The sequence below is a fragment of the Protopterus annectens genome, chromosome 12.part0 (assembly GCF_019279795.1).
Source record: "Protopterus annectens isolate FY-2018-M chromosome 12.part0, PAN1.0, whole genome shotgun sequence".
Lineage (NCBI taxonomy): Eukaryota > Metazoa > Chordata > Ceratodontiformes > Protopteridae > Protopterus > Protopterus annectens.
The window spans coordinates 290,526,787-290,554,593 of record NC_056746.1 but is presented as its reverse complement, the minus strand read 5'-3'; the positions used below and the strand labels follow the sequence as shown (position 1 = coordinate 290,554,593).

At 41.5% G+C, this 27,807-nt stretch overlaps 1 protein-coding gene across 2 annotated transcripts in view; it reads right to left on the bottom strand.

Moving 5' to 3' along the window:
- The window catches only part of BUD31 (BUD31 homolog), a 255,941-nt gene that overhangs the window by 191,792 nt on the left and 36,342 nt on the right, over positions 1–27,807 (bottom strand). For both annotated transcript variants that reach the window (XM_044089356.1, XM_044089357.1), the window contains exon 2: positions 2,198–2,320. In XM_044089356.1, the coding sequence (XP_043945291.1) occupies positions 2,198–2,320 (123 nt within the window). The remainder of the gene's footprint in view (positions 1–2,197; positions 2,321–27,807) is intronic.

Below are 27,807 nucleotides of genomic sequence, written 5' to 3'. Positions count from 1 at the left end.
TATTCCTGACCACAAACACGAGATAGACAACCATCTTGAGGTGATTCAGCAGGTGTCAGCCATGACCAAACCAGGACCAAATCCATTGACGGACTTTTTCCAGAAATTGTTTGGGATTTGGGGCAGCATCCTGATGAACAATTCTGATTGCCATCTGTGTAGGAATAATCCTACTGGTGGTATGTGTGTGCTGCTGCATCCCCTGCATAAAAAGACTGATTAAAAATTTTGTAGACATTTCAGTTTTAGAAACCTTATACCAAGATGCTGAACTTGAAGAATTGCTAAAAAACTGAAAATGCTTTCATGAGCTTAAACTGAATGACTCTCTTAACTGCAAATCCTGAGCAGGAAGAGGTTAGGGGAAGAAAAAACTGTTTATGCATAAAGTATTAAAAGGGGGGAAATGTTAGAAAAATATATAATAGTAATATGCATGCTTAGTGCATTCGAGGTTTAAAAGGGTTAATACATTTATTCTGTTCACACTGCATGAATCTGCACAACTATTAGAAACTTAACAAGAGACATTTCATTTCTGCTAATGTCATGAAACTTAGATATACTTCATTTCTGCTTATGCCATGAGAAAATATGCAGCTGCTAGAAGCTTTGATAAAGAAAACAATAGATGCTTGAAAGTATAAACCATAATCAGCATTACTTGTACCAAAGCTAGAAATGTACCTTGAATCTAGACAAAATGTAACCTGTATTAGAACTGTACAATTGAAAAATTGAAAAGTTATGGTGGGCTAAAATAAGCCCAAGGCCAGGTTGTTTTTCTCAAAATGTTTTTGCAAGACGGCAAATAATATGACCATGTTAGCAATAAGTCTGGTAACATTTTCTGTGAAACATACAAAAGGCTGTGTCCAACTACGTCAGCAATAGAATAGTAACATTTTCTGTGTGACATGAAGAGAACTATACAAGAATAACATACTGATCACCAAAGGGCCAGACAAATCCTGTACCTACATACTTCGCCTCCTTGCTGCAAGTAATAAAGGGTGCCTTGCTTGAACCTGACGTGTATTGGTCTTTGAAGTTTTTTCCTTTTACAGTCTCACAGAGGGATTCCCAGCGAGAGTGGGTGTACATCAGGGTTCAGCTCCGAGCCCACTGCTGGTCATACTGGTGATGGACTACATTGGCAAACAGGTCAGAGAGGACAGATCAACAAAGTGGCTGTATGCAATGTGGCATTACAGGTAAACTGAGCAAGAACTTCAGCAAAGGATAAGGGAACGGAATGCAAAACTGAAGGCACATGGGACGAAACCAAGTACAGATAAGACCGTGGTAATGGCAGCAAATTGGGAAAATCAGAAGACACTGAAAACTGGGATAGAAGGGAAGATAGTGGAACTGGTAAATACTTCAAAGTATATGGGAGAAGTGGTTGAGGAGTAGGGAGGACTGAATGAAGAGGACAAATCCTCTCTGAACTCTGTAATCTCGCCTTCATGCTTCTATCTGAGCTGAGAATATAAAAATGAATTCTGTTTTAAGTTTTTCCTCCTATATCATATAATAAAAGATTATATACAGTTACAAGGATATACCATGTTTGAGCTAGCCATCCAATCTACACAAGTAGGCCATTCCCCTAGCTCCTCTTTTTAAATACTTCAGTTCAACCTGCCTGCAACAGTACTCTGTAGCAAATCATCCAACTATACATGTTACTTTATTATCTTTGGATTTTATGTACTCTACACTACCAGCACTACTTCCAGGACAGATGGTGATTGGCTATTCCATGCCTGTGTTGGCAATGGACATTTTTACAGTCCAAATATATATGCACTGGCAACAGTCTGCTTGGTATATACTGCTTGGCCACATAACCAACCACTTTTATTGATTTTACACATTTTGTTACATGACCACTTTACATCTGAAAAGTTGCCCATCTATCAATAAATATACAAAATTAAAATAAAATCAAGAAAACAGACAGAGAGAACATATCTGTAGCGGATCTTCAAGGACAATTTGTGTGATAAATATGAACCTGGTGGAAAAAACAATAGGTCAGTGACTCAGAGCTTCACAAAAATGAGTGTTTGTGTGAGGAGGTGGTTAAAAAAAGAAGCCTCTCTTACCAAATCAACATGTGTACAAGTGTACCATTTTAAAATGCACAATGATTTAAAGAAAAAGCTTTAGAATGCACCCCCCAAAACATTACCTCGACTAATAGCTTTTCTCTTGTAAAAGAGATCAAAGATGTAACGTGTTTTTTGGTGATGTATCCTGAAGATGGGCCACAAGGATTCAACTTTTCTCCTCCCCTCATGTGGTTCGGTCTCCGCTAGAATCAAAACAAGAAAAGGATTAATATTAATGCTGAGTAAAGATGACTTCAATTAGTGCAGCAGAAAAAAAATAAACACAGATGTCCTCAAGAAAAATAGTAGTACTGAACCAAAGGAGCAAGTTGCTCATTTACAGCAAGGTTCCAAGCCAAACTGTCTTGATATACTGTAACATAAGTACGGTGGTGTATGATAAATGTTAAGGTCCTACAGATGCACTTAAGGGACATGGAATGCCGTGCTTTTCCTTAAGTCAACATAAACTGATGCAATGGAAGGTTTAATACAATGCTTGACATTGTGACAGATGTAGTGCAATACTACCCAAGCCTGCTCACAGAATGACACCAGTATTGAAAACAGCACAACAAATTAAAACTGTTCCCCCCTAATTAACCAATATCCGGTAAAAAAAAAAAAAAAAAAAAAAAAAAAAAAAAAAAAAAAGCAGTCACCATTACGCTATAAAATGTTTGCACATTATCTTACTGACAGGTACTAAACATGTAGAAAAAAACACAGATCTTAAATCATCAGCAATAAAATAATCTACAACGTTTTTTTAATGAAAAAGTAAGAGTTGAAGCCCATTTTGATCATGTTAAAGTTAAGAACTCAACCTTGGCACTGAGGGATGCAGGAGAAGTTGCCCGTGCCAAAAAAACTTTTCTTGGCTGTTTTTCAACTTTTATTTTGGTAAGTAGTCCAATGTTTTGTTAGCAGGGTTTTGTGACTTGTTCACAAGGCAAGCCCACTTCCACTATGAAGACATAGGAGACTAATAAATATGCAGCCACAATGTTGTCAAGTAAAAGAGTGGGTGAAGTCTGGAGCTTTTTACAAAATCATATTATATCTTCAAAGTTTATACATACAAATACATATTTCATGAGAGCATGCTCTATTTTGCACTGCAATTGCTATGACTTTGTGTTGCTTCTAATAGTATCATTTTTTCTCTTCATTTTCAATTGAAAATTAAAAAAAAATGTGCGCCTCCTGTTTATAGACAAAAGTCATGGATTTTTAGGCATGTCAGTAATGCAATAACTCTGTTAAATACCTTATTCAGATTAATGGAAAACTATTAAGGACACAAACACCTGAGAACCATCAGGAATCGGAGACATATACCATCATATTGGGAGACTTCAACTACCCTAACATAGACTGGGTGCACTATTCTAGCCCTAACACCCTAGCCCAAAGGTTCCTGGAATTCATAAACTCAAATGCAATGGAACAGCTAGTCACCTCTCCCACAAGGGGAGATAATATACTAGACCTGATCATCGCAAACATGGGGACAAAATGCTCCACACCGGAAGTATTCCTCCACTAGTGAAATCTGACCATAAACTAATCACCCTGGATATACATATTCCACCTCCACCCCCAGCACAAAAGACTACAGTGAAAAACTTCTCAAAAGCCGACTTTACACTTCTTAAGACTGAGATGGTATTTAAGCCCACTGGGCCAATGGAAACCACATCCCACAATGCTGAATCCTTCACAAATACTTTCTACGGTCATCTCCAAGAATGCATGGATCGTGCAATCCCAAATAAAACCAAGACCCTCTCCACCAAGAGAAAGCGTCCTGTCTGGTGGACCCCAGCCATAAACAAATTGTATAACAAAAGAAGGAAGCTACTGCAAGACAGAGCAAAATCCCATAAAGGGAAGGCATCTCTGATCAGCACTAGTAGAAAGTTACGTTCTCTCAAAAACATCCAAGGCCAACTTTGAGAGAAAAATCGCCAAGGACACTAAAGATAACCACAAGGCATTCTTCAGTTATGTTAAAAACCTGGGCGGAAACCCTCAGATATGCTCAGAGTTAGTACACAATGACAAAAAATTCACCGAACCCACAGATATTGCCAACATTCTGGCAGACAGGTTCAGTGCAAATTTCTCCCCTCCCTCACCCCCAAAAGAAGAAATACTTATCCCAGCTGAATGTAACCTCCCTATCATCTCAGATGTCCAGGTGAGAGCCGCCCTCAGCAAAGCAAAAAACACAGCATCAATGGGACCCGATGGTATCCCCGGTTGCGTGATACGTGAACTCCAAGAGGAGCTAAACCCGCATATAAAAATGCTATTTAACCTTAGCCTTACTACAGGATATGTACCTGAACATGAACACTGGCGTACAGCAACAGTGGTCCCACTCCACAAAGGAGGCTCTGCTACATACCCTGGGAACTACCGCCCCATAAGCTTAACCAGCCTTGTCTGCAAAGCTATGGAAGGAATCATTATGGAACTCATAAACAGTGACATTGGGGACCTACAGACACTTGATCCCACCCAGTTCGGCTTTGTAAAGGGCAGATCCTGCCTTTTGAACCTGGTTGACTTTTTCGAAACAGTCACTAGAGCCATTGATGAGGGCAAAGCAGTCCATACAGCCTACCTGGACTTGGCTAAAGCCTTCGACACAATACCCCACTCAGGCATCATAGACAAGCTCAACAGCTTAAATGTAAATCCATATGTCACAAGATGGGTTGCAAACTGGCTAAAGAACAGAACCCATAAAGTCAAAATTGCGGGAGCCATGTCAGACTCAAAGCCAGTCACAAGTGGTGTCCCACAGGGCTCTGTCCTGGGACCCCTCTTGTTCGGCATTTACTTCTCAGATGTGAAAGCAAACACGGGAAGGTTGTGGCTAACAAAGTTCGCATATGACTGCAAGCTAGGCGCCATAGTCGATACACCAGCTGACACATACATCCTACAGAAAGGCCTCACCGAAACGGACAACTGGTGCCGGAATCATGGCCTTAAACTGAATGCCAAGAAATGTATAGTCATCCCCTTTGGGAAAAATAAAGTACCCACAAATTATCACATAGACAGTAACCCACTGAGTACGGAAAAAGTAATCAGAGACCTGGGGACCCAAGTCGATAGTGACCTCTCATTTGACACCCACGTTGCCAAAGTGGTTAGAAAGACATTCTACCTTGCCCACCTTATCATGAAGGGGTTCACATCCAGATCAAAGGAGGTCATTGTACCCCTATACTCCTCCCTTATCAGGCCCATGATTGAGTACAATGCCCCATTCGGTATGTACCTCACCCGGCACTTAAAACAGCTGGAGAGACCCCAGAAGTACCTCACCAAGAGGATCAAGGGTCTCCAACACATGTCATATGCTGCCAGGCTAAAGAAACTCCAGCTCTATTCAGTAGCATACCGCCTGCTCAGAGGTGATCTGTCCAACCAGGAATTGATGGACATGCTCCACCTCTAAAAATCCAAATCCATTAGAACCACAAGAGCTAAAGATTTAAACCTCAGTACAAATATGAATAGGACATGCTGGAGGGACAGATTCATAACTCAGAGGCTTCCCATACTCTGGAACAGAATCCCAGTTCATGTAAGGCAGAGCCCCTCACTGACTCTCTTCAAGAGAAATCTTGACGAGTGGATGGGAGATCGTAGGTTTACCCCGGGGGTCATCCCTGTGTCACTACTAGACAGAGGCACAGTAAACTAATTTTAATAAGTAAGGGGGTCTTCAATGTGTCACTACTAGACAAAGGCGCAGTATTTTAAATCTATTCTGTACACTCTAGTACCACTACATGGGGTGGCGAAAGCCACATCACTAGGGCTAGGCTTATAAATGCCCCAGGGCAGATAGCCTAGTACTAAACTATGAAACTATGAAACATTTAACAATGTTTATTTTAATTTTATTTTTTTTAATAATGGCACAATTTACTTTCTTTCAAAAGATGTTGATGACGATGAGAAATAGTAGCAACTCCCAAGTCCAAAGGCCAATGCAAACATTTCTAAAAATAGAAAAGAAAAAGCATTTCTACTGGCCAAGAGATTTCACGACACATGCCATGTCTATCTATAACAAGTCAGCAACAGATGATAATCCTGTTAGAAACGTTTACAAATACATCCCAGAATGTATGTAGAGCCGCACCCAAAAAATGTTCAATTATAACAGTTTTCTGGGATATGAACATGTATGCAATGGTATGCTAACAAGAAAATCAGATCAACCCATACTTTAAACCTGCCAGAATGAACAAACAAAAAGGCTGTCAGAAGTTACATGTGTTCTTGGATTTAAAATGCCAACCAATGCATATTTCATTACAAGTGCAGAATTTAACTACCTTCTTCTAATATGGAATTACTTATTGTGGCACTGAATCTTTAATTTTTCCCATAACATTCTGAATTACCTCACCATGGAATGGAGCTGCCTGCTTATTGCACTTTTTTTTTTTTAAACAAAGGAAACATTTCATTTAAATCTAATTTCTGCGGGGTGTTCTGAACCAGAGCTTCAATTTAAAAAAACTTTTTGACTGAGTGTGTTACTTGGACTTGGGAAATTTTACCCTGGGGGAAAAAGTTAAACCAAAGAATTTCTGGATCATAGACTTGTTGGCTTAAATTTTCATTCTGAGGCTTCAGCAACTACAATAAAGGAAATGGAAATAACAGATGCAGTCATTTTCTTCTGTCATAAGTTTATCTATGTACTCATTTTTTGTGCAATACTAACCTACCTTTAAGTAAAAAATTTTCATCTGTTCATTTGTAAAAGCTTGTAGATGATGTCCTCTTATTAGTGAAGGGTATCTTCGCCATATTGAGGAGGCTGTTGGTATCGTACCTAGATTTTTAGGAGGCACTACTTGGCTGCTTGACTAACTGCCATTCTAATTTAATATCGTGTGGCTCACTGTAATAGTGTTCAATTAGAAAACATCTTATCAGATTAGCTAACTGGTGTACTGTTAATACATGAAAGGGGTACTGTCAGTGCAAAAGTATCAGCAGCCCCTCTTGAGAAACATCCCGAGTTGGTGTATTAGTAAAATTATTTTGAGCAAGTCTCCGTTACTGCTGCTAGGACCAAGCTCAGGGGGAGATGGGTAAAAATCCAGGTGAGCTAGTGATTCTACTGTTCTGTAACAGACAAGTGTGTAGCTTTCAGTGCTAGAGCTGCAGTGTCAGTCACAACCAAAGGCAGCGGTGCACATTGCCATAAACTCTTAAAGGTGGATTTAGACAGCATAACCTCTACAACATGCATTATTTTATGGCAGTACATCTTGACATATTTGGTGGCAGAGATGGGACATATAAGCTAGAATTCTATGGCCTGTAAAATGCAATATCAAAAAGCATGTATAACCTTGCAGCCAACAAGTTAATATATAGTAGTACACACTGCAAAGTAGTTACTTAAAAAAAAAATAGTCAGAATAGTTAGGACACTGGCAGAATGACTGCTAAGGAATGTTCCAATGTCCCAACAGATCAGCGGCACAGTTCAAGAGACTTCAAAAAATACATTAGTGGCAAGAAAACACACAACTAGCAGTTTTTTTTTCTAAACACATTTACTGAATTCTCACTTGTGATATGGGAAAAATTTACATTTACACAAAAGTAATCACATTGTATTAACAAATTTAACATTAAACATTACACTTCACATATATTGCTCTATATCATATAACCTAAGAAACATTACATGAATTATTCAATTCCTGCCCCCCTTTTTTAAGCAAGAAACATCTTTATTAAGCCATCATGACATAAGCAATCATACATTTATATTAATGAAAACCACACCAACATAGTCATAGATTTTACAAACCATACTGACATGCTCTCATTTGCAAACATTATACATCACTTATCTACCCATTCATTTTCAGTCAAACATTACATAGTTCATTTAAGTCCTGCCTTCTTTAAACCTAATTTTTCTCAAGTATTATTCCAACAATTCCAATTTTTCCTATGTAGTCTGCTCCAACCTTTTTCTAAAGATCTCAATTCCAGTTGTTTTATCTCAGTTACTATATTCACTACTTCTAATATTAGTTGGTTTAAATTTCGATTTCCATTTTGTAGTAACTTTTTTTTTTTAAAACCACCACTATAATTAGACACAGCAAGGCCTTACAATCCCGATTCTACATCATAGCTCAGAAAAAAATCATTTCCCTCATTACATCAATCTACCCACCCAGCATCTGTGACAGTGCATCCCACAGAGAATCCATAAAGTCCGCCAACCCACCACACTCCCAGAAAATATGTTCCAAAGTACCTCTTTCTTCCCCGACTCACCTCCAACACTTGCTGTCTACCTGAGGAAAAATTATCTGGAGTCTACTTGGGGTATAAAAACATCTATGCAAACATTTCTTTCTCCATTTCTTAGGTGCCTTACCTTCAACTACTACTAACATTTTTCTACCACTCCACTTCAGGAAGGGTCTATTGTATAACTGCTGCTCAATGTGTCTTAAACCTGAATGTAATGTAATGTATATATAACTTTGAAAATAATGTTATGTTTTGTAAAGTGTTTAATAAGTTAGTACTATATAAGCTAAATCGGAGGAAGGGCTCTGAGCTAACTAATATGCGATACATAACGTTAAGTATCTTGTTTTTTTGCTCATTTCTGAGTTATTTATAGCATTTTTATTGTCTGCATATACTTTGCTAGCTAGTTTCAGTGTGTGGGAGGTATTAACTAGAAATTTTCTACAATTGTTAAGCATCTGGTTGGGTTTGTTTGTTCTGATTTCCTGCTAAGGTGTGTATCATACAACTTGTTTGCAGTTAAAAGCATTCTGTAGAGTCTCCTTAATCCTTTATCTGTTTAAAAACATTTCTGTAGTTTTTTTCCTACATAAGTAGTGTTGGTAGTGTAGCATTGTCCATATTCAGGCTTGGGTTTTGGGCCTAGTTGTTTGTCAGTAAATGCTGTGTGTCTGAGCACATGTTCCAGGCCATCATAGCTTAGCCAAAGCCAGTATAGCATTTCAGTGAGAGTGAACCGGGATTGCCTGGACTACGGCTTGGAGTAAGCACGTCATTGGTTCTTTCAAAGCTTTTTTTTTTTTTTTTTTTTTTTTTTTTTTTTAAGTTGTTTCAGGTTTCAACTTTGTTACTTAAGAAATTAACTTGAGAGTGTTTCTGCCATTTCACACTGAGCTAATCGGAGGAAGGGCTCTGAGCCAACTAATCTGTGATATAACATTAAGTATCCTGTTTTTTGCTTATTTCCGAGTTATTTAAAGCAATTTTATTGTCTGCATATACTTTGCTAGCTAGTTTCACTGTGTGTGAGGTATTAACTAGAAATTTTCTACAATTGTTAAGCATCTGGTTGGGTTTGTTTGTTCTGATTTGTGTTTCCCTCCCTCCCTATTGGTATCCTGTTTTTATACTTGGTGGCTTTGCAGTTGCCTGCCCCTACTGTAAATTTGATGTGGGACACTCCTCCCAGTCTAGTGTCATTACCTCATTCTACCTAATCCAGGGAGAACATTTGAGAAGGCCAACCCAGTTAGTTCCTGCTCCTCTTTTCCCCTTTACAAAAAAATAAAAATAAATAATTTTTCTAAGCTCGTTTCCTGCCTTTCCTGTAAGTCGTCTAGTCCGGATACAGATTTGCTGTATCCAGGACTGTTTGTAAGCTTCTGAGCCCCAAAGCCTTTCTGTGCTGGAGGGAAGCCTTCTAACTTAATTTTGTTTCTTAGAACTAGCCAGTTTTTAGTTTCAGCACTCAAATCTGTTTCTTTGAGCTCAACACTTCTTCAGAACTGATTGTAAGCACTAAATAAGCTACAAATTACTATAGCACTCAACTTTCCTCACTTGCCTAGAGGAAAACAGTTTTTAGTACTTAATAATTTCCTATCCAGGCATGTCCAAGGGTCAGCTCCCAGTGTTTTCTCCTGTCTACCTGATGAATCTGGGCATCTTGGGGCAATGCAGCAATTGTCTCATATACACAGACAACCCTCTCCTCCTACCACCCAACACTACAACCTGTGAGAGAGATGCACTAATATAGTCAATCTGGAAGCAAAGCTCTCTTCACCAAATACTTGACTAGACAGTCAAGAGGAGAAGGTAAACACTTGCACCACACCACACTCATCACATAGTCCCTCAAAACCTATACTACCAAAACACACACATAGAAACACAAAACACACACCTACATTCGCAGAGGCTATAAAAAAATCTACCCAAGCAGCAGGGACCTCTAAAGCAGAAACACAAGCATCCTCCACCCCCCCCCCCAACACAACCCAAATGACACATAGCCCACAAACTCAGTGTGCCACTCAACCAACCCATAAGGCATAACAACGTACCCAACACTCTAGCCATAGGTGACTCTAGTCAGGCACACTGATGTCCCACTCACCAGGCTAAACAAGGAGAAAGTTATTGTCAGCTGCCTGTCGGGTGCCAGGATTCGCCACATAACACATGCACTCAGGTCACTCCACAAGTACAAATATGACTCTGTCATTGCCCATGTTGGTGTGAATGACCTGAGATGTACCTCCCTGGACTACATGTAAAGAGACATGGAGGAGCTGTGCGATCTTGTAGCCCAGGCAGGTATGACCCTAGCCCTAAAGTAGCATCCTGCCATCACCCAGAATGACACCACAGTACAAGGACAAAATGATTGACTTCAACAACTGGCTAAGCTTCTGGTGTCATTCTTAGGGGATCCAGTATCTGTCTACCTGGGATGACATGATCGACAAACCACAATGCTTTGCCAGAGATTGCCTGCACCTGTCGCCCTTGGGATTCCAGATACTGGCTAAGGCTCTTGCCACCCCTATAGTGCCTTTTTTCACCACCGTAACAGGTACAAGCAAGCAAAATCTGAGGGTAATGCTACTTAATGCTAGAAGTCTAAACCTCAAAATGCACTCACCCGAGGCACTCCTTAAAATGGAGAACATAGACATCTGTGCAATGACAGAGACATGGTTCAAGGCTCCAGAGAGCACCCCTGCATTACCAGGCTATAATTCATACCACACCTTTCGGCCACCTAACCTGGACCGAAGCACTAAAGGCAGAGGAGTGTCCATATTCATTAAGGATATCCACACATCCAGGCTAGTTGCTCAGCATAATGCATCCGAGATTATCCAAGTGCAACTAACTCTGGGCATGACCGCAATCCAAATTGTAGCTTGCTACAGATACCCTACCACGCCCCACGCCCCAGGATTCCCACTCTTTCTTGATACACTGGAAAATATTACGGTACAACCTAACCCCCCTAATAATGGGCGATTTCAACTACCCCACAATTAACTGGGAAAACTACTTATGTACCAACTCTTGTGCTCAACGTTTTATAGAATTCATAAATTCCAATGCCTTGGATCAACTTATCCACACCGCTACCAGGGGCAGCAATATCCTAGACCTGGTCATTACCAACATGGGCAACTGGTGTTCCACAGAGGTCAATTCCTCGTTGGTCAGATCCGACCACAAGCAAATCACCCTAGACATCCACATCCCACCCCCCCACCCCCAATTAGGGAAACCACCATAAAGAATTTCTCCAAAGCCAACTTCACGCTTAAGACAGAAGTGGCAAACTTTATGACAACCATGCTGACTGATAATAGAGGTATGACTGCCGAATCCTATACAATTGCACTTTATAAGCACGTACACGAGTGCATGGATCGTGCAATCCCTAACAGAACCAAGATGCTATCCTCCAAAAAAAGGAAGCCAATCTGGTGGTCCCCTGCCATAAACAAACTAAACTACAACAGAAGAAAGAAACTGTTGCAAGAAAAAAGAATAAAATCCCATGATTGGAGGAATTCCATTGTCAGCCTCAGTAAGAAGCTGAGATCACTCAAAATCCTCCAAAGCTAGTTACAAAAAAAAAAAAAAAAATCGCCACTGATTCTAAACATAACCACAAAGCATTCTATAGCTATGTCAAGAATCTCAATGGCAACACTTAGATCTGCTCTGAGTTACAGCACAATGGCACTAAATATACAGAACCAACTGATATTGCCAACATCCTGGCAGATAGGTTCAGTGATAACTTTACCCCTCTCTCATCCCCTAAAGGGCCCATCTCTATACCACAAGAATGCAGAGTTCCTGTAATAACGGCTGCACAGGTAAAAAAACACACTCTCCAAAGCCAAGAACACAGCACCCATGGGACCGGACAACATCCCAGGCTGCATTCTACATGAACTATAGAACGAACTGGCACCCCAACCAAGTACCATGTTCAGTCATAGCCTCACCTCAGGCTTTGTTCCCACTGAATGGTGCACAGCAACAGTTATCCCACTCCAAAAAGGGGGAGCCACCATGGACCCCGGGAACTACCACCCCCCCATTAGCCTGACAAGCCTGGTCTGCAAGGCTATGGAACATATCATGATGGAACTTATAAACAATGACATTGGTAATCTCCAAACTCTGGACCCTACCCAGTTCGGGTTTGTAAAAGGCAGATCATGTCTCCTAAACCTGACAGACTTCTTTGAAGCTGTCACCAAAGCCGCATGAGGGTAAGGTGGTTCACACAGCCTATCTAGATCTCATCAAGGCTTTTGACACCATCCCCCACTCTGGAATTATAGATAAAAATTCACTAAACTAGGTATAAATCCCTACGTCACAAGATGGGTTGCCAACTGGCTCACTGACAGAACCCACACTGTGAAAGTAGTAGACTAAATCAAACTTCAGACCAGTGACAAATGGAGTACCACAGGGTGCAGTCCTAGGTCCTCTCCTGTTTGGTATCTACTTCTCTGAAGTACAGACTAACACAGAAGGTCTTTGGCTAACAAAGTCTGCAGATGACTGCAAACTAGGAGCCATAATCAAAACTCCTAACGATGTGGACATGGACATCCTACAAAAGGGCCTCACTGAGGCAGATGCCTAGTGTCAAAGCCATGGCCTCAAGCTCAATGCCAAAAAGTGCATTGTCATCCCTTTTGGTAAAAACTCTGTACCCATGAACTACCGCATAAGTGGTAGTCTACTCAACACCGAAAGTGTGATGAGACCTTGGGACATAGGTGGACAGTAGTGTCTCCTTTGATAATCACATCACCACAGTAGTCAGGAAATCCTTCTACATGGCACACCTCATCACAAAAGGTTTCTCATCCAGGAAAAAAAAAAAAAAAAGAGGTAATTGTTCCCCTCTACTCATCAGACCCATTATAGGAGTACAACGCCCCTTTTGGTATGTACCTCACAAGACATCTACAACAACTGGAAAGGCCACAGAAATACCTCACAAAGAGGATTACCGGCCTCAAACAGATGCCCTATGCAGACAGTCTCAAAAAACTCCAGCTTTACTCTGTCGCATATCGCCTACTCAGAGGCGATCTCTGCCTAACATAAAAAGCTATGTCAAACCCAGAGCTGTTGGACATGCTCCACTTAAAGAAATCCCAATCCCTCAAAGCTACATGCTCTAGGGACCTAAACCTTGTCACCACAATAAACAGAACATGCTAGAGGGATAGATTCCTGTCCCAGAGACTTCCCATACTCTGGAACAAGCTACCTATCTATATCATACAAAAATCCTCATTAGCACTCCAAGAAAAATCTTGATGATTGGATGAGAGATAGGAAATTCACCCCGGGGATCACTTCTGTGGCTCTGCTTGACAGGGGCACAGGAAAATAATTTTCTTGGGTGGTAAAAGCCAGGGTACCATTTGGCTAGGCTTATATAGGCCCTAGGGCCAATAGCCTAGTACCTACCTACGAACCTATGAAATGCTGGTATTGCTTATGACTAATCTGCTTGAAACTAGCATTTACTAAATGTTCAATGTGTATTATTATATTGGAGCTTTTCTCCCCGGCCACCGCTGAAAATTGACATATATCCAGTCAGACTATTCCAGTCAACAAATGTAAAAATAAATTTCCAAGCAAAAATCCTAAAGCTTCTAGATTTTGTTGCATATTTGGGGCACATGCATGCATCATTCCATTGTTTCTTTCTGAATTGCTTAGCCATCATTCCATTGTTTCTTTGTGAATTGCTTATCCAGTCTCTTTTCCCAATCCTTTCTAACCTCCTCTGACCGATTCTCATAGTTATGCAATATTTTACATGCTCCACTAATTATTTCTTTTTTCATGGCAGCTTCTGTTCTAGATTCAACTAAAAACTCTACCAGTGCTGGTCTTTCATTTAGGATCCTCCTTATTTCTTTCTCTTTGCCTATACTCTGATATCAATCCTTGATAGGGAAGGCAATATCTAACCTGCAGTCCAAATAAATTATTGGCCTCCTCCCATTCTATTACCCTTCCCTCTCTAGTTATTTGCTCCAAATACCTTGGTTCTTTACACAACTAGCAGTTTTTTACTATAAAACAGATACCCAGGCAGGGAAAGACTCTCATAGTATTTTGTTTACCTGCAGTTACTCACAGCCAGGTATTGAGACAAGCATGTAGAGAAGGTATAAAAGGAGGGGACCCTCACCTGGTACCTTTCATCTCCAAAAGAAGCTTGTAATGTGGTTCCTGAAGATCTGGGTGATAGTAGGAAGCCTGAATCAGAGCCACAGATGTCAAAAATAACTGAATTTCTAAAGGGGGCTACTTCAGGGGAAAGAATAGCTTGTGGGAGTAAGCCTAAATCTATGCCACAGTTGCCAAGACACTAGACTTTCAGATCTCACTTTTTACTTCATGAGAGTGGTGGCCAAGGAAGCATCTGATTTTCTACAGCCGAAGGGGTTTGTACACGGAGATAAAGTTGTTTACCACACAGTGAATGGAATCCAGATGAAGAAGCAATAAAAGAGTTGGTAATTCCAAGAGTCTACTGTTGGAACTAGAAAAGAATTGTCTAGTGCTAACCAGTGGAATGAGAATTACTGAACTGGCACTTTGCTAAATGACATGGGTTGGCCTGACACCAAGTGCACTGGGACTGAAGTTCTCATTGGCAGTAAAGGCAACAGTGGAGGCTCAAAACAGACTCCAATACAGTATGCTGACACAAAAACAGACATCAGTATAGGCTGCGGCACAGATATCATATGGTTGAAAAATGCATCACCAAGTACACTGGAGCTAGTGAAGAAACCTTCAGTGTTCCAGGTTTGGTAGAGAACATTCTCAGGGACTCTATATCCCCAAAGGAATGAGCAATGAAGAGTTTGGCTTGAGACTTAAGAGCTGCTGCAAGCCTATCTATATCAAGTAAGGCAAGTGTAGACACAGTTCTGCACAAAGAAGGCTTTGAAAAAAAGTGAAAGTATTGTGTCAGTCCCAGTGCCCAACACATTGAAAACGCTGATGCCTGTGACACAGAAGACAACACCTTTACAGATTCTTCCATATTTTTAGCCTCACACTGAACACTGGAGAGAAAAGTGAAGACAGTATGCCTGGGGCATTTATACAACTAGTGCTTCCTTTAAAAGAGGTGGGAACCAAACACCTTATGCAGCTTCAAGTATGTAGTCGTACTAGTAGTAGTAGGTGGCTGAAGCATGTGGCACTGAAGGTGACAGAGATGAAACATCTTTCGCCAACAAGACTAATGTTCAACACATGTAAACTAAATTAACTACTTCATTTTTTATGGCAGAAGAAGCAGACTACTTGATGATTGGACATCAGACTCCATTATGCTCTTTTCCTAAGCAAAACACAGACTTGGATGAGGAATTTTTCTCCCACAAGAGCACTTCCTTTAGTAATAGTCTGTAGTAATAAGTAGGCAAAAGCTTTAACACCTGACAAAAGAAAGGGAATTACCCCCCAAGGAAAGGAGAAAGCACCTAAAACATCAGTTCATGTATATGCATTGTGATCAAATGCTTTTTGCTCAAAGTACAAAACAGCGAATGCAGCAGAGGAAGGAAAATAGTCTTGATCCCTGCAGGACACACGTTAAAGCCTGTTCAAGAGTTTGCATGAAAAAGGTTTAGTGTTATGTTAAGAAGGACATGTCACAGTGGGGGAATAAATACTTTGCCACCACACTTATTGGACCTGGAAAGAGGTCCATGTGGTGTAACAGCAGGACTAAGGCTGGCAGGCTTAAGGACCACTCAGCAGATAAAAATATTCCCAAACAACCATATACATTCCCCCAAGTGACCTACAGTTGTTGGGCTAAAACTTCTAATAGAGAGCAAGTTCTATTTTTTTCTTTGCGGTAGTCCGACTTTCTAACCTACCTCTGACCAGAGACGGACACACAGACACAGACCTCTTGCATCTGTCTCCTCTTTCTATTGGAGTTTTAGCCCAACTCCTTACTTGCTATGACAGAATGGAGGTTTCACAAATGTGCTGCATTAGAAAGATTCCTCGTCAAGACAGGCAATCTACTTGCTTATTCTGTTTGTGGGAATATCACATCACCTACTACTGCTCAATTTGTGGAGAAGTTTTTGAAATCTACACTCAAAAAAGAGGAAGAGAACACTTAAAAAAAAGTTACATTTATGTGAACAAATTAAATCAGCAAGAACTACAGAGGCTTCTATCTTCTCGAATTACAAATCTGGCAGTTCAAAGCAAAGACCCAAGGCTATGAGCTGGTAATCAGCTTTATCCTGTAGTATAGGGTTCTTAACCATCAGTCTTCTTGTTTAATATGAGACTAATAAAGTCACTTGTCCCTTATCCAGATAGCACTCTCAGGCTGTGGCTGAAAAGAGGCTTGGGCCTAGAGGGTTTACACAGTTAAATAAATGAATGAAATGTTTCAGCACTGGGTCCTCCATCCCATGCTTTAAAAAAAAAAAAAAAAAAAAAAAAAAAACACACCAAGGTCATTAGGGAGAACCCAGGTAAAAGACTTCTTTGTTCCTTAGAAGGCTGACTGCATATCTACTTCCAACAGAGGGAAGCTTCTGGTCAGAAATACCCAAACTTGGTAGTCTTGTATCGGAACGTGCCCCTACCAAGGATCTGATTTCCCCTCAGCCCAGCTGTGCATCCTCCAGAAAAGGAAAACAAAAGTAAAGAACAAGCTAGAGAAGTCTGTGTATGCATCCTTTATTTTCACATTACAGGTGCTTCGTCACCTATCACACATGGGAAAATGAGACATGACATTTATGAAGAAATGCAAACTAACAGTTGCTGGATGGACCATTTAAATATAAACTCTCCCAGTCCTCAACTGCTACAGTCATGACCAAACGCTCAGTAAGAATTCTGAAGGTTTAGCTAGGGCTGGGAGATCGACAGGATGTTCATCATCATGCATGTCTTCATTCGATACATTTCATAGAAACAATACGACCTTCATAGATATCGGTTGTCAAGGTTTTTGGATACTCTGGAAGTCAAACCACTTTTTTTTTTAATTTATTCATCACATTGTTAATATATCCAAGTTCATGTCAGAAATTAATGGAAGATCACAATAAACACTTCCCATCATCATATACAAGCATTATACAGTTTCCATCATAGGCGTGTACTAGGATAATGACCACTACCGCCTTTTTAAGCCTAGGCATGCATTTCAAATCTCTGACAAGTTCCGGTACCCTTGGCAGTGTAAGCAGAGGTTGAGAGATGAACCACTTGGCTGCCAAACCAGGGGGGGGGGGTTCCAGTCCATCATCCAGTTGTCCAGGTTGCACTTGAGTGGGTTATGGAGGAACTCCGTTTCACATGGATGGGAAGCCTGTTCCAGAGATTGGGTACACACTGGGATACACATCTGTCTCTCCAGCAGATCCGATTTATATCACAGGCAAGGTTTAAGTCTTTAGAATGGGTAGCTCTTGTGCTGCAAATCATCCTTTTAGTCATGTGCATGACAGCACACTTTGGAATTCCTACTAATCTACTTATTTTAAAGTTGTTGTGTCTTTCGGCTTTTCCCGGTTAGGGGTTGCCACAGCGGAACTCCGGTCCACTAATGATTGGCATTAGATTTTTACGTGCCGGGTTGCCGGCCCTGACGCACAACCTTCAACGAAGGTACGCCCATTCACGCATGTCTCCACACAGAAGACGCTCTAGCTGAGAATCGAAGAGGACTTCTTACTGTGAGGCGACAACGCTAACGCAGCACCACCACCGCATCTAATCTACTTATTTTAAAAGTGTAGTATTTAATTTCAGCATTACTTTATACAGCCTTCCAAATGCATCATTAACTCTTATGAAAATCACCAAGTGTTAATGTTTTTCAGTACTTCATTTACAGCAGGTTTAATCGTAGATTTCCAATTTCATTTGTCATTTTAATCTCCCATCTGCGTTTACCTGTGTCCTCCAACTTTATTTTATAACTATAATGCAACATTTTATCTGCCTTCCTGGTTATTCCTTTAACAGAATCTTCCTTTCAAAACCAGAATGACTCTCACTACTGTTCCCCTGTTTATATTCTGTCAACTATTCCCAAGACAAAAAGGTATTTTTTGATCTGCAGGTAAAATGCTTTGCTTTTTCCCCACTTTTTTCACTTTGTCTTTCCAGCAATGCAGCTCCTTTTTTTTAGTTTCTTACAGTTACTTCCTGCCATCTCTTGCCCACTTCCCATACTTAGTTACATGTACTCCTACTGATAAAATAGCCTTTCTCCATTCCTTCACTAGTTCAGTCTTTATGCTTGTTATATTACATATAACATTATGTAGTCATTTCTATTCTACAGAAGGGCTTACTGCCAAAGCCCTAATCTCTTCCCTCTGCATCCCTTGTACTTTCCCCTTACTCCTCCTCCAAACATCTTTTTTCCAGGCCGATTGATAGCCGTTTGCTTGTGCTATATACAAAGATCAATAGGTGTAGCTTTAAAAAAAAAAAAAAAAAAAAAAAAAAAAAAAAAAAAAGTGTCCCTTCAGATTTGGGTAGCCCTAAACCACTCTGTTCAAGAGGAATAATCAGCTTATTCCATTTTACTCTTACCCTTGTCCCTTCCCTAACAAATTCCATCAATTAATTATTGTCCATAATTTTTGCACCGGCTGATGAAAGTGTACCTCAGAAACTTAACTATGGTAAGGGAAAGAGGGCAATCTCCCTGGGAGCAAAATGTCAGGGGGATGTGACTGGGAAATTGGCAAACTGGGAGGTAGGTAGTACACTACCAGCATTCAGAAATGAATTATCAGAATTAAGGGCTCGAGCTCTTCAGTGGTCAGGTGTGTGGTTTTTAAACTGTAGCAAGACACCGGTTACATTTGTAGCAAGTGACTCTACGCTCCTTGAATACATGAGCGTAGAAAGGGACCCAGCTTAAGTCTTAAACATAACCAGCTAAAGAAAAAATGATGACAGCCCTCAGCAAGGCCATTCCCTGTACACCACAAAGTACAGTTGTGTACACTTACCATAAATGTAGATGTTAGAGTGTCTTCACTGTTGCAGTCATGACTGTAGGGTTCTCCCCTGCCGGCAGGCAGCCCTCGGTCGGCCAGAATCCCAAAGTCTGGGTCCGGTGTCGGCTGTTCAGCCATGCTCCCTGACGTCAGAGCGCCAGGAGTACAAAGCTGACAGCCGACGCCATGTTCTCTAGTTTTTCTTGCCCCAGATGTCAGGTGCTCCAAAATGAGAAAGATCCCATACCCTTTGCAAATACACCTAAAAAGAAGGGTGAAGAAGGGAACTACACAAAAGAAAAAATAAGAGGGGACAGGAGAGAGGGAAACCCAGACTGCAACAGTGAAGACACTCGAACATCTACATTTATGGTAAGTGTACACAACTGTACTATGTTCATCGTGTTTCACTGTTGCAGTCATGACTGTAGGGTTGAATCCCAAAGGAGAATAAAAGGGAGGTGGTCATAAAAAAGAGGGGGCGGCTAAAAGGCCCTGCAAGACAGCAGAAGCAAAGCCTGCCCTAGACTTAGAGTAAAGAGGTAGATTGTAGTGCTTGGAAAAAGTATGCACTGAACTCCAAGTTGCAGCTTCCAAAATGTCTTTGGTAGGAACTCCCCTGAGGAAGGCAGCTGAAGTGGCAGCAGCTCTGGTAGAGCGAGTCCTTATACTCCCTGGGATTTCCTTTCCATGGTGTGAATAGCAAAATCTGATTCCATGAGCAATCCATTTGGAAATGGTCTGTTTTGAAATAGCTTTACCATGGGAACTTGAAGCATAAGAAACAAACAATTGCTCTGATTTCCTGATGTCCTTGGTTCTGTCCAGGTAAAAAACGTAGTTGTCTGTGTACATCCAAGGAATGCAAGATCCTTTCCCCTTATTTTGAGGAGTGGGGAAAAAAGTTGGCAAGTGAATAGTTTGATTTAAAGCCACTTTGGAAATCACCTTAGGCATAAAAGTAGGATTAGTCCTTAAAGACACCCTGTCTTGATGAAAAATAATATAAGGTTCCACAGCCATGAGAGCTTGCAATTCCGAGACTCTTCTGGCAGAGGTCAGAGCCAACAGGATAGCTGTCTTCCAAGATAAAAACTTGATGTCAGCTGTGGCAGCAGGCTCAAAAGGAGGTAAGGTGAGTTTTTCCAAAACATTAGTTGAGATCCCAAGCAGGAATGGGAGGAGATCTAGGGGGCCTTAAGTTCATAGCTCCTCTGAGAAACTGTCTCATGAGATGGTGGGAAAAGATTGGAGGGTCTGTATTATAATGAGCAGAAATAGCAGAGGCATGTATCTTTATTGAAGAGAAAGAGAGGCCCTTATGTAAGAGGTCTGTAAGGTAAAGTAAAATCAGAGGAATGTTAGGAATAAGAGGATCAGAATCCTGAGCCTGCATCCAGGAACAAAATCTTTTCCATTTTCCTGCATAAGATTTTCTAGTGCTAGGACGTCTGGCTTCTAAAATGACATCCATAACCTGCTTGGGTAGGAAAGAATGAATCAAAGAACCTGGATTAACCAGGCTGCCAGGCTGAGAGTTTTGACATGGGAGTGCAGAACCTGACCCTGGTGTTGGGACAGAAAGTTCGGAGTCTGTGACCCAAGGAGGCTCCAGACAAAGGTTTTTCAGTGTTGGGTACCAAAACTGTCGAGGCCAATTTGGGGCCAGCAAGATTATCATCTTGGGCTTGTCCTGTTTGATCTTTAATAATACCCGTGGAAGAAGAGGAAGAGGCGGAAAGGCATACCCAGAGAGGTTTCTCCAACTGAATGATACAGCATCCACTTTCCAAGCTAGTTCGTGGAATGTCCTGGTGCAAAAAATCTGTAGTTGATGATTGAGGTGGGATTCAAAGAGGTCTATGTGAGGACATCCCCAGACTGCTGTAATCATCTTGAATATTTCGGTGTCCAGCATCCATTCGTGTGGGTCCGATAGGTTTCTGCTCAGACTGTCTGCCAAAAAGTTTTGCTTCCCTGGTAGAAACTGAGCTTGAAGGTCCAGTTTGCAAGCTAGAGCTGTGTTCCAAAGATTCATGGCTAGTCTGCAAAGGGGGTAGGAATGAGATCCCCCTTGCTTGTTGATGTACCACATAACTGTGGTTGTCTGTCCGTATCAGTAGTTGTCCTGGTTGTTGTAGAAGATTCCTGAAGGCCAATAGAGCTTTCTGAACGGCTAAAATTTCCTTTAAATTGATATGCAGGGGCTTCTGATCCTTTGTCCAAAGGCCCTGCAGACAGTTGCCCTGAAAATGGGCTCTCCATGCATAATCTGAGGCGTCCGTGGTTAGTATCAGAGTGGCAGGAGGCAGACAGAAGGGTTTTCCTTTGTTTAGAGTACATGCCTTGGACCACCAAAGGAATTCCTTTTGGAGACAAGGCAGGACAGAGATCTGTATGTCTAAACTGTGGCAATGCTGAGACCATACACTTTTTAGGTACCACTGTATTTTCCTCATATGTAGTCTTGCATATGGTACGAGAAGGATGCAGGAGGCCATGTAACCCAAAGCCTGCAGGAATCTCCTTGCAGATAGCTGAGTTAATGTTGCCAAGGTTTTGAAAGTTGAAGCCAGCTGTAATTGTTTTTTGTATGTCAGAAATGCCATCTGGGTTGTTGTGTTTAGAGAAGTGCCCCAAAAAATTACCTGTTGTGAGGGTGTCAAATTTGACTTTATGTTTACAGTGAATCCCAGGAACTTGAGAAGATTCTGAACAAACTCTAGATGCTGGAGTAAGACATCCTTGCTGTCTGCCTGAATAAGACAGTCATCCAGATAAGGGTAAATTTGAATTCCCTTGAGTCTGCAATAAGCTACTACTGGAGCCAGGCATTTGGTGAAGACCCTGGGCGCAGTAGACAATCCAAAGGGCAGTGCAGAGAATTGATAGTGCCTCGATCCGGCCTTGAACCAGAGGTATTTTCTGCATTCCTGCCTGACGGGAATGTATAAGTATGCCTCCTTTAAATCCAAAGTTACCATCCATGCATTTTTGGTCAGCATTGGAAGTAGCTGCTGTAGAGTAAGCATCTTGAATTTTGGTATCTCGAGGAAAGTGTTCAAGACTGACAGATCCAGAATGGGTCTCCATGAATTTTGCTTCCTGGGGACTAGAAAGAGCCTTGAGTAAAAACCTTGTCCCCTCTCTGAAAGTGGAACTAGTTCTATGGCTTTCATAGCCAAGAGAGCTTCCACCTGGTTTAAGGCCTCTAACCATTGATGTTTTGGAAGATCTGGCCATCCGCTTGGTCTTGGTAGGGTATGAAAATGGAATTTGTAACCTCTTGAAACCACATCCAGAACCCACTTGTCTTAGGTTATATACGAGTCCAATTTAGGTGAAAAAGAGAAAGTTTTCCTCCGAGAGGGGCTTCCAGGCAAGAAGTTCCTGCAACCCAACAGAGGGAGTCATCGAGTCTGTTTTCTATGAGCTTGCGACCTGTCCTCTCCTCCCCTAGGGGTGGAAGCAGTCCACTGTCTTGATCTATAAGAGGCTTGCGTTTGAGGCCTTCCTCGGGAGCGTCTGTATCTACCCCTCTGAGGCCTGTCTGAATTGGGAAAGGACCAATTTTTTGTAGGCCAATTCCTACTAAATCTGGGTGGCTGTACTTGTGAGAAATCCTTAACTGTTTGCATGGATTTTGCCTTGTCCTCCATCTTCTTTATCACCTCTTCAGCTTTAGATCCAAACAAAATATTATGCTGAATAGGAGCATCCAATAATTTAGCCTTTACTTTATCTGGCAAATTTTGTTCCTTTAACCATGCATGCTTTCTAATGACTGTGCCAGAGGCAGCAGCCCTACAAGAAGCCTCTAAGGCATCAAATCCACAGTGTAAACCATGCTTTTCAATTTGTTCAGTGGCATGCATTAAGTCATGTAATTCCTTATCCTCTGCACAGGCGGAAATGGAAGTTAGCTTTTGTTTTAAAACAGACAGGAGAAATTGCTGGTATTTCAGCATATGAAACTGACAGTTTAAAGCCCTAATAGATAATGTAGCAGAAGTGTACACTTTTGCCCCATCTTTCTAAAGATCTGGAATCCTTTTCAGTGGGAATGGGGTTTTTAGCAGAAGCGGCCTTAACCCCCTTAGGACCCTGAGAAATGGTTTCAGGGTCAGCAGTAGGATTCTTGTATAAAAACTGGTGGGAATCAGGAACCCTATAATATCTGTTTGGCTTAACAGGAGCTGGAGGAAAAGAGTCAGGAGTTAAGTTAGCCTCCGAAAAAGCATCATCCACAATATCCAAAATAGGAGGAATAGCCAGGGGTCTATGTTGGGGAAGAAGAAATCCCTTCGTCTTTTCTTAGATTCCGAATACTCCTGTCCTTCCCAGTGAAAATGTTCCCTCATTTCATGCAAAGTTTCCCCAAAAGAGAAATCCTCAGGGGGAGAAGCTGAAGGAATGGATTCCTCAGCATCAGAATCCTCATAAGGAGGGAAAGAATATTCCTGGTCATAAGAAGAAACTGAAGAAACAGAAGCCTGATCAGGAGTCATAATAAACTTCCTGCCTTGGCCTTTTATCTGGAGGGGGATGTGGAACCCCTAATCATAGTAAGCAAGTCCTCCGCCATCTTAAGTAACTGTTTCTGAGACTTGGGTGCTGGACCAGAAGAGGCCTGGGCTGCAGTCTTTGATTTGGAAGGAGTCTTTGCCTTTATTAGAAGCTGAGTAGGCCTGAAAACCCCTTCAGAAGCCGGTACCTGCACAGCGGCTCCGGACCCATCCAAAGGAGCATTGTCCGAAGGTCCTGCAACAGAAATATTCAAAGGCCTAGTTGGCTCCTCGTGGGAGTCCGTTTCGGCCATCGGTTCCGAAATGGCCGATGACAGGTGCTGCAAAAGCGCCTCACTGACGACGGCCGAACCTGAAGCTGGCTCTGCTTGTACAACATCGTCTGATTTGGACCTCGGAGGCCTGTCTTTATCCTTGCATCGTTTGTGAACTCCGGTAGCCGGAACCGTATCAGACGACATTTTATAATTAAAACGCCTACCGAAGTAATGAAATGCTAAACCGTACCTTCGTTTAATCGTACGTTGATTGAATCTAGCACAAAACCGACAACTAGCTACGTCGTGGTCAGGGCCTAAGCAAGGAATACAGTTAAGAATGGAAGTCCTTATGAGGTATTTGCTTCCCACATGAAATACAATTATTAACTTTTTCTGACATCGGACTGGAGCAAGAAAAAAGTTTTCCCAACAGGGTACTTAGCTTTGAGTAGGAGAAGAAAGTCTTCGGACTGAAGTACGTTTATAAAAAATTGTCAGGAGTCAGCTGACCGGCACTTGCGAACTGCTATCACCACACGGCAAGAAAGACTGGAGAACATGGCGTCGGCTGTCAGCTTTGTACTCCTGGCGCTCTGACGTCAGGGAGCATGGCTGAACAGCCGATGCCGGACCCAGACTTTGGGATTCTGGCCGACCGAGGACTGCCTGCCGGCAGGGGAGAACCCTACAGTCATGACTGCAACAGTGAAACACAATGAACATCCAACATTATACTGTCTTGTAAATGTATGAAAAGAAGCTCAAGTAGTAGCTGCACAAGTATCTATTCAAAGTACTGAAATTCAAAAAAGGTCCTAGAAGAATGACATTCTGGAAACAAAAAAAGGCTGCTTATCATTATTTGTAAGGCAAGGTGATCTACTGAATGCACCAAAGTCAGTAAACTTGTCTGTTCAGAGGGACCGTCACAGTTTTTGTGCAAACAAACCAAATAGCTGTTTATCCTTTCTGAAATGGTTTTGTTCTACACATGTACAATCTCAATTGCCTGTGAACATCTAGAAAACAGACAAGATAGTCACCGTTACTAAAACGGTTTGGAAGAGATACTGGGTGGATTGATTTAGATCAATTACATTAGCTACCTTCAGAAAAAAAAGAATGGATTAGTATGAAGCACTACCCTTTTCTTATGGGAGATTAAGTAGGAGAATCAAAGCATAAGCCAGAAGCTCAAATATTTGCCTAGGGTCTTTTGGGAAAAAGTATTCTAGATCGGATAAGGATTCTGACTTTTAAGGGATGTAAAGTCAATTTCTGAAGCACAAAATTTAGGCTACTTGAAGACAGTGGACTCAAGTGGAAGCTTACTAGGGAAAGTGTCTAAGCAAGGCTTTGCATGCTAGTAGAAGCCAAGCAATTGTCATGGAACCTGGACAACAGCCAAGACTGAAAGAGGGGCTTTCCTTGCAAGAAACAAAACAAAAAAGGTCAAAATCTGAGATCTATCAAAGACAAGCAATACAGAACAACTACAACAGGAGCTGAAAAGGGACCCAATACACATGCTCTTGCACATGATACAAACCAAGAGGTTCATAGTAAAGTACGAGGATAGCTGCCCTTGTGGTCCATTTTAAGAGTAGCCAATTTCCCTTTATGTGCTTGAATTAACATTTCCCATTTAGTTAGAGATTGGCCTTATCCATTCCACAGTCAATAATTATACATTAACTGTACAGCAGTAGCATTGTTGCCTCACAGCAAGAGGTTCTCCTGTTCGATTCACTGCTGGAGTGCCTTCTGTGTTGAGTCCGCATGTCCTCCCCACGGTCGAGTGGCCTCCGAAAGACATGCGTGAATGGGTGTGCCTTCGCTAAAGGTTGGGCGTCGGGGCTGGCAACTCGGCACCATAAAAAATCTACTGCCGAGTTCCACTGTGGCGACCCCTAACCGGGAAAAGCCGAAAAGACAAACAAACTGGATCTTAACATAGATAATTTGAGGGGACTGATGCATGGGATAGAGAGTTTAGGAGCTGCCTCTGTCCATTAGTAGTACACTGTGCAGTTGGTAGCCATGGGGAAAGTTTTTGTTTCTCATTCATAGGTCCAAGTTGCACTTGAATATGGACAGGGATGAACTTTGTTTTATGTGGATGAGGAGTCTGTTCCAGGGCAGTAGTATCCTCAGAGATATACCTGCCCTCCAAATTGTTCCGTTGATGTTTAAGAAGAAGGTTAGAGCCCTACATCAATTATTTCTGATAGCAAGTCCGTCAGAACTGGGTCAGAGGATGCCTTGTGTGTCAGGCACAGGTCACATCTTAGCAATCTGTAGGATACACAATATAGTTAGAGGTTTGAGTTGGTCCATGTAGGACATGTTTAGGCCTTAGATCCTTTTATAAGGTATCTTTCTGGGCATTGGGCTGAGTAAAGGGGAAGAAATGACATCCCTAGATATAGACACAATGTCTTTGTTTATAGGTTGTGTAACAAACTAGCTTTGTTACATCAATAGACATATGCTGGTCAAAAGTTAAGTCACCGTCCACACAAGTTCCCAAATCCTAAACAACTGGATCAACTCTGCTTGCAGTCATCTGGAGCCCTTTGGTATTGCCATTTACTTCAGAAAAGTAGATGCCAAACAGGAGATGCTCCAGCACAGAACCCTGGGGGACTCCACTGCTGATCGGTCTTTTTGTGGGGGTAACATCCCCCATTTTGATTTCCTGCATCCTATCTGTGAGACTGTCTGCAATCCAGCGGGGTCACATAGGGGTTTATTCCCAGTTTACTTACTTAGATTTTCTACTATGCCTGCGTGATTAAATTGCGTCAAAATGTTTGGCCAAGTTGAGGTATGTAGTTAGTGCAGTGCAGTTTTGTTTCATCCATCACTTTGGTGACCTTTTCAAAAAAAAAAAAGCCACCAGGTCGACCAAGTATGACATACCCCTGACAAAGCCAAACTGAGACAGGTCCAGTGTTTGGAGGTTCCTTATGTCCTGATTAATTAGTTATGCAAGTCTTTCCATGGTTTTGCATAGGAGGTTGGTCAGACTTGCAGATTTGTTGAAGGTCCTCCTTTGTGCAGGGGAATGACTGAAGCTATTTTCTACTCACTTGGTACAAAACCTGTATGGAAGCTGGGATTTAAACAGTGTTAGTGGTGTGGCTACATCGTACATCATGGCATTTAAGATGCATTCACGGATATTATCAGGACCCATTGATGCAGTATTTTTAGATTTTGATAGCACTTTTAGGACTTGGTCTTAGCTGGAGACAAGCCAGTTTCAGGTTTGTCTGAGGGACAAATGGAAGGGAGAGAGGGGTGAAGTTGGAGCTAAATTTATCAACCAGTATGTTCACCACATCTTTAGCCTAAGTGTAGATAACATAGTTAATCAGCTCAGTGCATTGCTGCATTGTACTTTTGAGATTACAAACATAACTGAAGGATGCTCTGTGAAAGTCTTTGGGTCAGGTAGCTACTTTAGCTTCAAGCTTGGCTTTGGTGGACTTTAAGCTCCTAAATTGTTTATTTC